Source organism: Hypomesus transpacificus, chromosome 13 (genome assembly GCF_021917145.1).
Source record: "Hypomesus transpacificus isolate Combined female chromosome 13, fHypTra1, whole genome shotgun sequence".
In the NCBI taxonomy this organism is placed as follows: domain Eukaryota; kingdom Metazoa; phylum Chordata; class Actinopteri; order Osmeriformes; family Osmeridae; genus Hypomesus; species Hypomesus transpacificus.
Window position 1 is genome coordinate 1,420,605 of NC_061072.1, and position 10,268 is coordinate 1,430,872.

The 10,268-nt window shown below is 36.5% G+C and overlaps 2 protein-coding genes across 2 annotated transcripts; one reads left to right on the plus strand and one right to left on the minus strand.

Annotated features, from left to right (window-relative positions):
• Positions 1–2,181: 2,181 nt before the first annotated feature.
• Positions 2,182–5,290, plus strand: tectb (tectorin beta). Its single transcript, XM_047032605.1, has 10 exons — positions 2,182–2,248; positions 2,418–2,608; positions 2,796–2,947; positions 3,056–3,128; positions 3,358–3,461; positions 3,588–3,671; positions 3,823–3,985; positions 4,335–4,413; positions 5,113–5,169; positions 5,283–5,290. Exons 1-10 carry the CDS (start codon positions 2,182–2,184, stop codon positions 5,288–5,290), a joined length of 978 nt encoding a protein of 325 aa, XP_046888561.1.
• A 1,007-nt stretch (positions 5,291–6,297) lies between these two features.
• LOC124475793 (guanylate cyclase 2G-like) lies at positions 6,298–8,725 on the minus strand. The gene is made up of 6 exons (XM_047032606.1): positions 8,349–8,725; positions 7,741–7,915; positions 7,458–7,556; positions 7,181–7,272; positions 6,934–7,040; positions 6,298–6,707 (listed from the first exon to the last, which is right to left on the minus strand). Exons 1-6 carry the CDS (start codon positions 8,520–8,522, stop codon positions 6,662–6,664), a joined length of 693 nt encoding a protein of 230 aa, XP_046888562.1. The 5' UTR covers positions 8,523–8,725; the 3' UTR covers positions 6,298–6,661.
• Positions 8,726–10,268: the final 1,543 nt, after the last annotated feature.

Sequence of the window (10,268 nt, forward strand, 5' to 3'; positions counted from 1 at the left end):
AAACATCTTAAAAATGTACAACTGAAAAAAGTTGTTTGAAGAATTGAAAAATGTTTACGACCCACATGATGTCCCCATGTGGGTATTATCTGGATTTCTTTAATGTAAAAAACATGAAATGTGCCCCAAAAGAAGGCCAAAACACCTACACATCACGTGAAAGAGATTCTACTGCACTCTAGTGTTAAATGTCTGTAAATGTGTGCCAATGGAACCTGGATAATAAAATAACCTTATTTATTATTATTCAATTAAATGCTTGTCGTTGAGGTCTTGAGGAAATGGCATTTCTTATTTTGAGATGACGTGTACTCTATATTCTCTGTAACATTAAGACTCTCAATAATACACATTTATAGACTTCATACACAGACACACATACCAGTGTGAATGCACACACACATACAAACACAAATCTATTTGCCAGAACACGTAGCACGTTTCTGGGATTGGTGGCCCAAGTTACATAATATGATCAAATCTGGAGGTTTCTCATTGTTAACATTGCAAGACGCTGTAATGCTACCTGTCCCCTGACCCTTTTCTGATTGGTATCTTCCCTGGCTCCTTCGAATTCCCCCGTTGGTCCATTCTGATGCTAATACTATAGAGCCATTCCCCTTCAGTAGTCATGTAATGACTCTGTAATTGTTTTATTAACTAAATTCTGTGTTTAACCCACAGATGATAACAGGGTTGTCAATGGTCTTACTGCTGTTATCTTTAAAGTAATATTTTCCTTCATTAGTGATCTGTTAAATTGAAAATTAGAGTCTGAAATGAGATTCTAGCCACATGAGTGCTTTACTTCACTGTGTTAAATATTGATGTGAGAAATTGAAAAAAATGGTTGTTCTTGTTATTAGAGCGAAAACATAATCTCCGATATGACAAGAAAACTGAGAGGGGTCACCAAGGACACTAAAGGCCCCTGGTCCTCATACACACAAGGAAGGCACACCACACAGAGGACAAAACCACCTCTATCTAACTTTCCGTGATTTTAGTGTCTGAAACAGTATACCTTTGAATGCGAATGTGAAACACAGTATGCCATCTCATCTACCCTTAGTTGTGTGTGTGTGTGTGTGTGAGTATCTGTCTGTCTGAGTGAACTCGTATCAGGTCCCTCAGCATGGTTCAGAGGTATCCAGACATGTCTGTTTTCACTGTTTAGCTACTTAAATTATATTACTTTACTGATAGCTTTAAAGATTTGTCAAGCTGAAAGGTGCAGGTAATTTATTTGATCTCTGTTTTCATAGATTTTCATTATCACCAATAACCAGAATACCCAAACCAGTCAACTTTGTAATATTACCATTTTCATCACAATGAAGCATAGTGATTGACATGTACTGAAATCTACTTAATACAAAAAATAAGCATGTAAGAGGAACAAAACAAATCTGACCAAATACAAAAAGGCCTTGAGACAATAATAGTGATTGAAATGTATTGAAGTCTACTTAATACAAAAAATAAGAACATAAGAGGAACAAAACAATTCTGCCCAAATACAAAAAATCCCTCAGCCAATTTTATATGATAATTATATTATAGTGCTATGATGCAGTGTTGAAAGGTGTGTATCCATTGTATGTCTGAAATCAATGAGGGCAAAGAAGTGAAATAACTGAGAATGTACGCTGAGTGAGGACGCACATGCTCACATGCTGGAAGTGCTGTGGTTATCCCTTGAGACATTGGTCATTTAAAAGTCAATGTCAGATGAAGACAGAGAGCTTTTGTGAGTAGCTAGACAATTGAGAGAAGGAAGGGGGGTTGGCATTACCTGAACAAGTATAAAAAAAAACTGATTTAGAGCAGTCCAGCTGACCATGGTCATCTTATGAGTTGACATTCAGTCTATGTGACAGGATTCTCATGAGGATTTTCTGATAGAAACATAGTAACATTAGCCTTCCTTCTTTATGAATCTACTACGGTAAGGTATATATATTGTATTTTTGTACTCTTTAATTGCTGAAATTGCAGGATTTTTAGTAATTTAGGGTTTCCCCTGAAGGCAGAGACAAAAGAACACCATTACTCTGAAGCCTAAATGATAAAAACCCAACAGTGACTGGGTGGTATCAAGCCATCTGTTGTTATTTTATGTTGAGTCTATGAAACTGCTGGATAAAAAATGCAATTCCTAAATCTTTTACAGCATTAGCAATGGCTACTGTTGGGGTTCTTCTAATTCTACTACCTGTAGCATGGACTTGTTCTCCCCAGAAAGCAGGTGATTTATTCAACAACAAAGTATTGTGTTTCAAGATTTTGCTTGTTCCTTGTTGTGCAGTAGACGTAACTGTGATAGGCCCTTTATCATACGTGGTCTATAGTAATTTGATTAAGACAATTACTGAACTATGTTGTATCGAATAATTGTTTTGTGTACTCTTTGTCAGACTACGTGATGGTATCGTGTTTCCCAAATGCCGTCATTGCTAACGTGCCTGAGTGTCCCTATGGCTGGGAGATCAGTCAGTTGTCCCTTGGAGGCATGTGTTATACAGGGATGAACACTCCAGGCTATTACCGTTTTGTCATTCCAGACTTGACTCCCAAAAATCACTCCTACTGTGGCACACAGGCAGAGGTAAATGGCATGTTATAAAACCAATCGCAGTACGATAACACCAACAAACAATGATACATTTTTATTGATTGATTACTGGCATACCAACAGGAATGTCTTTTGTGCAAAAAAGCGAATTCACTACTGTACTTATTACTTCAGAGAGGAGGTAGAAAGAATGTTACAATTATGGATATTGTCTTCCCAGTATATTGGTGGCAAAGACCCAAAGTACGTCTTCTACAACTCCATAGTGTCCAATGACACTTTGCTTACGGTTAGAAACCAGCCTGTCAACTATACGTTCAGCTGCACCTACCGGGCCGCCTATCTGGTCAACAATGCAGTGTTCAGCCAAAGGTACGCATCAAGCACACTTGTAAGGTCATCACATGTACCAATGGAAGAACCTTTGCATTCTAACCCAATGACTTGCAGCGTTTTTACTAAACCCTTTGCTTTTTCCAGAGTGGCTACAGTTTATGTCAACAATGGAAGTTTAGGCACTTTTAGTTCACAGTTGTCTATGAATGTGTTTACGGTGAGTGTCCAAGAGCATTTTTCTCCAACAGTTGTCTTTAAGGATTTAACTACAGTAAACCTGATATTGACAATGGAAATAACCTACCTAAACCTGACATTATAACTTTTTATTAATTTATAATCCAAATATGTAAATATTGTAGATTCATCACAATCTATTGCACACTTATAAAACAAAGGCAAGCTTTTTATTTTGTCCTATCAAAAATGTCAATTTATTGCTTCAGAACTCAAAGTTCTTATATGCCAAAGATGCCCCCTATGTGATTGAAACATCTGAGATTGGCTCTGAGGTTTTTATTGGAATTGAGGCAAAAGGACTGAGCAACAGGTAGGACTTACCATCATACCTTAAAAATGTAATGTCCCACACTCTGCTTAGTGTGATACTAAATCAAACTAATATAACCTGTACACATTCAGTATACTACACAAAATACATTCTTTGTGGTTTCAGATTTAAAGTGGTCATTAGCAACTGCTGGGCCACTCCTACCCCTTACTCAACTGACAGAAAGAGGTGGAGCCTCATAATCAACAGGTATTCATGGAAAAATGTGTCCAAACTTTTGACTGGTACTGTACCTGTAGCAAAATGTCAGAATCTTGTGCAAATGTTGGTTTTTGTAAACACATGATCATCAGAAAATGTAAATAAATTAAGTTCACCCACTCCTGACATCTTTTTGCAGCTGTTCATCTGACAACACTGTGACTATTTTTGAGAACGCCAAAGATAGCCGTTCCATGTTTAAGTTCAACTCATTCCGCTTCCAGCGTCAGGAGAAGGTGTCAACTGTATGGCTGCATTGTGAGGTTCAGGTTTGTGATGGAGAGAAGCTTCTATGTGAGCCAGTAAGTATGACTGAATGTGCAAAAAAATACATAGAATAGAGCAATATGATCTTATAGGACTGGCTACAGTGCTGTCCTCATTGGTGGCCACCCTTAAAACTTTCTCCAGTGTCCAGCCTATTGTATATTTTTGCTCTTTTATTGTACTCAGTATCTGTTTTATATTTAAAAACCATTAACAGATTTAACTTCCCTTAGTATTTGTTCAATTGCAAGAAATAGGTATGTGCACTAGGTGTTGGTTATTAATTATTAGTCATTCTGCCTACACTGCATACATGTTTTTCTGAATAAGCCATATAATAGAATATTTTGCTCTGATTCCCATATATCTTCATATTTATTCAAGATGCCATGCACAGCCAGAAGTTTCACAATACATGCAGAGCCAAGTGGGGGTATCCTCACTACTGAGTTCCATGTTAAAGGTACAGTTTGACCCTAGTAGGCTATTGCACAGCTGAAGATTCTGGAATTTGAAAAAAAAACATTCTTTGATTTCCATGTTTTATATTGATCTTATTTGAACTGAGCTATTATGAACTGTGCTATAAAGTGGCCTAGCATGGTATTGTTAGGCAAAACTAGGCTAAATTGTAAGCTTTGGTGGGTATCTGGTTACACATGTGGTAATCAGTTTGGAAATCAATCTGCAACATTTTGGCCCTTTGCAAGTATATAGAATCATCAGTAGTTAATATCAGCATTATCCATGTTACTATTGTAAAGTATGGAGAGAGACAACATTGCATCCAAATCATCCAGTACACTAGTAATATGACTTTAGTTGCCCATCCAGTCATTGTAGAGATATACAAGGGTATGTGTTACACAAAAATGTACCATTCCTCTAACAATTTCCTCCAAAGATTTATCTGTCTGTTTATTTTTTCTCCCTAAAGCAAATGGACTCCCTAATCATGGACACATCATAGGTAATGTTTTACATAGCTAAAGTAAAACAATTGTAGTTGAATGACTGGAGTAATAACAGTCATGCTATGAGTTGTTGGATATTTACTACTTGACTGCACAGAAAGCACACTAAGCATGTACATTTTATTTTATTGTTCCATTTATCATTTCTAAATATGTCTAATTCATTTTATTTTTCTACCTTGTTTTAGGCACTCGATGTTTCCTGTGTTTAGTCCTCATTATACTAGGTTGTGTAAATGTACCAGGTTTGTAGAAAATAATTGCTTTACATTGTTGACAAAAAACAGACAGATGTTTCTGTTATATGTACACAAATACAAACAGTGTCTCTGAAACAAATACACTGTGTGATTCCCAGGTCTTTGAGGGGTAAAGCAAATCCTTCCAGTCAGCATATGCATATAAAACAATATTCATGAGGACAAATATAAGGTTAGGTATTTAAACTCACTAAAGTAGAATCAAATAAAGGGGAAAGTGAAACAGAAGACTTAAATAGAAGAAGAGGAAGGAAAGAAGAATTGTCGATATAGTAAAATTCATGAACACACCTACACAAACATGAACAATAATAATTGTAAATATAAAGACATTAAACAGCTGTATAACAAAATATCGTATTTTGTTACATTTAGCCATTGGGCATAAACTGGTATACTCCTGTACCTATACGTTCACAAACCTTTTGGCTGCAATCCTGTATTCATACAACAGTTTGTCATGTTGATAAAGGAAATTGCTGTAACAGAGGAGCTGCTATAACAGATCAGAAAATGTGTGGTCTGTTATTGGTTATTGTGCCCAGTGTAATTTTGTTTTGCACAGTCTTTCTCTGCTATATCTTGTGATTTAATGACAAAAATAAAGGATCCATTATGACCATATACTGAAAGGATCTTGAATTGTGTGACTGTAATGTGCGATTCTTTGTCTTTCGAGAAGTGTGTGCACTGTAAAATAATCATTGAAAAGGTCGTTATTAAACAATTGACACAACAGTTAGTTGCTAGCTAGTAATCAGAAGGTCGCCAGTTTGATTCCCGGCTGAGCCAAATGACGTTGTGTCCTTAGGCAAGGCACTTCACCTACTTGCCCGGGGGGAATGTCCCTGTACTTACTGTAAGTCTCTCTCGATAAGAGCGTCTGCTAAATGACTAATTGTAAATGTAATGTAAATGTAACAGTATATTGTGTAGTTGTTTGATCAGGTTTTATTGTTAAATCCTAAATCATATTTAGACAAATATACATGGTAACATAGTAAACATTGACAGAAGATTAAAATACTTTATTAAATCTTAAAAATCATTTTTTTTGTCATGTATTTTTGTACCTCAAACAGCAAGATAATATAAATAATAGGATGTCAATTACAAAAACACTTAGTTATTAGTTATCAATTTGACCACTTTATCATAGTATAAGAGTCTTCATAACCAACCATGTTGGTGAAATGAATATATTCACATTCAAATGCAAAAAGCTTGAGGATCGATGTACAACCGCCATCTTTTTATGTACCAGTAATATTAGAAAGTAAATATAAAAAATATTGAAAAGTCCTTGAGCTGCACAGACAGGTATGTGAAATCTTTCATTTAGACTCATGGTTTCCTGCCAAATTTTAAAAACAGTGTTCCTTAAGCACTACCTTAACTTCTCTGAATCGTTATGTGTTGACAGTGGCGAGTGTTGATGTCACAGTCATGTGGGGCTTGGACATCAATATCGGTCCTCTCACTTTCTCTCTAATGTCTTGGTCTTGGGATGCTGTCGGCCAGACCTATAGTGGCAAAAAACATGACTTAATTACAATTTACCTGGTGTGTTGAATGTTTCATGGACCAATTTCCCAGAAACAGATTGTGCCTTCAACAAAATGCTCTAAATGCTTTCATTTAGCTTTTGGGATTGGTATGCTGTAAGTATCTAAAACAGTATAAATGTTTCACTGGCCAGAAGAGGTATGTGCCAACATGGCTGGACATCTCTTAGGTCTGGTTAATTACCCCTGTTGATGGTTTGATGTTGAGCTTGGGGGGGAATTGTGGGCTCCGAGAATAGGATTGAAACCATCTTTATTCATCAACCAGTAGGTCTTCTGACTGCCTTTACCCTGGTAAAACAGCAATGATGCATGCACAAAAGCATAAACAGTAAATACATTGTGACATAAAACTGGAATGGAATGACATTTTCATGAGATTTTTCCAAGTAGGTTGCTTTTAACTGGCGAAATAAGAAGTTTATGATTACCTTCATCTCAATCTCTCCTCTCTCCTCCAACGCAAATGACCCAATCTCTGTTAAAATGTCAGCTGTGCTCTGGGAGATATGAATCTTAAGAGCTGCAAATAATTGAAAAAGACAAAGGTACATAGAGTAAATAAAGACAATCAAACCACAGTCCCACAAATTCTTGAACATTGTCAAAAACCAAGTGAACGTGAAATTCTGTTTTAACAGGGATAAGACTGGTGATGCTTTGATAATTGTGCACAATGTTTTTTTTTATGAAATAGTGAAAACTCACGCAAGCTGTTACTCTCCATTCTCGAAGCAGTGTTCACAGTGTCTCCGAAGAGACAATAGCGTGGCATTGTTGTACCCACCACTCCAGCTACTACTGGGCCTAATGATACACACAACTGTCAGCTAAGACAGCTGGTACTTCAAAAAGCCTTATAGAGACACAGAGAGAGTAAACTGATCCATACTAGTGTGAATTGTAAAGTGTACTTTACTGAATTCGCTATTCAGTAAAGTACACAGTAAAGTAATTGGCTAAAGTATCCTATCTAAAATAGGGACTTTACCTGAATTGATCCCAATACGTAGCGCCAGTTTCTCATTGGGAAGGTGGCGTATCTTGAAGACCTTGATGGCACACAGGAAGTGCAGAGCCATAGTAGCAATCTCATCTGCATGCTTGTTGCCATTGCTGATGGGTAGCCCGCTTGCCACCATGTAAGCGTCACCTATAGTTTCCACCTGAAAAGTTTAATTTCCATACATCAACCATGTAATATCCATATTAACCATAATGGCAAGCAATTTGTGTGGCAATCAACAACAGAATGAGCTTGGTCACAAGTTGGTTGACAGTTTGTTGTAGACTGTATGCTGTTGATGTCATGACAGCACAACATAACACACCACTTTGAATTAGAATATCACACAATCTTTATAATTTATACTACTGTGTTCCTCCACCAACAAATATAGACACATGATAATAGAGTGAACATGACATTGTCTGCATTCTATTGAGTAGTACTTTTTATACTTTGTTTAATACTCTTAAGTCGATTTTGGTGACTACTTGTACTTTTGTACCATTTACTTTGAGTAAATTAAATCGTCTCAACCTTCCTTGATGAGGCTCCTGGGAGATGTACCCATGCAATGTACCTGTATAACAAACCTTGTAGACGTCATAGAGCTTTATGGTATCGTCAAACAGGCTGTAGAGGTCGTTTAGTAGTGTGACCACCTCCAGGGCTGAGCTGATGGAGCACATAGAAGTGAAACCCACGATGTCGGAAAAGAAGATAGTCACCATTTCATACCCTTGTGGCTCCACTGACTTCCCTGCCATGAGTTGGTCTGCAATATACCTGTGCAATTCGAGCGGTCATGCACTAGTTAATCAACTAAACACCACAGTGCAATGCTTAGAGGAAAAACTGGATTGATGGTTCATTATGGTTCATTAGTGGCATAAAGTGACTTTGCCACCTGGGTAACATGCTGGAGAGAAGTTTGTCTGCTCTGGTCTTCTCTGCCGTCAGTTGATTAGTTCTCTCTTCCACAACTTCCTCAAGATGATTCGAATATTTCTCCAACTTTTCAACCATGTTGTCGAGGATATTTGCATGACTGATGAGAAACATAGTTATTCTGCCATTTGTGATTGTGAAAGTTAACGTAATCATAAATGAATTTATTGGTCTACAGAGAAACACAACTTTTATCAGTAATCAGTTTGGAAATCAATCTGCAACATTTTGGCCCTTTGCAAGTATATAGAATCATCAGTAGTTAATATCAGCATTATCCATGTTACTATTGTAAAGTATGGAGAGAGACAACATTGCATCCAAATCATCCAGTACACTAGTAATATGACTTTAGTTGCCCATCCAGTCATTGTAGAGATATACAAGGGTATGTGTTACACAAAAATGTACCATTCCTCTAACAATTTCCTCCAAAGATTTATCTGTCTGTTTATTTTTTCTCCCTAAAGCAAATGGACTCCCTAATCATGGACACATCATAGGTAATGTTTTACATAGCTAAAGTAAAACAATTGTAGTTGAATGACTGGAGTAATAACAGTCATGCTATGAGTTGTTGGATATTTACTACTTGACTGCACAGAAAGCACACTAAGCATGTACATTTTATTTTATTGTTCCATTTATCATTTCTAAATATGTCTAATTCATTTTATTTTTCTACCTTGTTTTAGGCACTCGATGTTTCCTGTGTTTAGTCCTCATTATACTAGGTTGTGTAAATGTACCAGGTTTGTAGAAAATAATTGCTTTACATTGTTGACAAAAAACAGACAGATGTTTCTGTTATATGTACACAAATACAAACAGTGTCTCTGAAACAAATACACTGTGTGATTCCCAGGTCTTTGAGGGGTAAAGCAAATCCTTCCAGTCAGCATATGCATATAAAACAATATTCATGAGGACAAATATAAGGTTAGGTATTTAAACTCACTAAAGTAGAATCAAATAAAGGGGAAAGTGAAACAGAAGACTTAAATAGAAGAAGAGGAAGGAAAGAAGAATTGTCGATATAGTAAAATTCATGAACACACCTACACAAACATGAACAATAATAATTGTAAATATAAAGACATTAAACAGCTGTATAACAAAATATCGTATTTTGTTACATTTAGCCATTGGGCATAAACTGGTATACTCCTGTACCTATACGTTCACAAACCTTTTGGCTGCAATCCTGTATTCATACAACAGTTTGTCATGTTGATAAAGGAAATTGCTGTAACAGAGGAGCTGCTATAACAGATCAGAAAATGTGTGGTCTGTTATTGGTTATTGTGCCCAGTGTAATTTTGTTTTGCACAGTCTTTCTCTGCTATATCTTGTGATTTAATGACAAAAATAAAGGATCCATTATGACCATATACTGAAAGGATCTTGAATTGTGTGACTGTAATGTGCGATTCTTTGTCTTTCGAGAAGTGTGTGCACTGTAAAATAATCATTGAAAAGGTCGTTATTAAACAATTGACACAACAGTTAGTTGCTAGCTAGTAATCAGAAGGTCGCCAGTTTGATTCCCGGCTGAGCCAAATGAC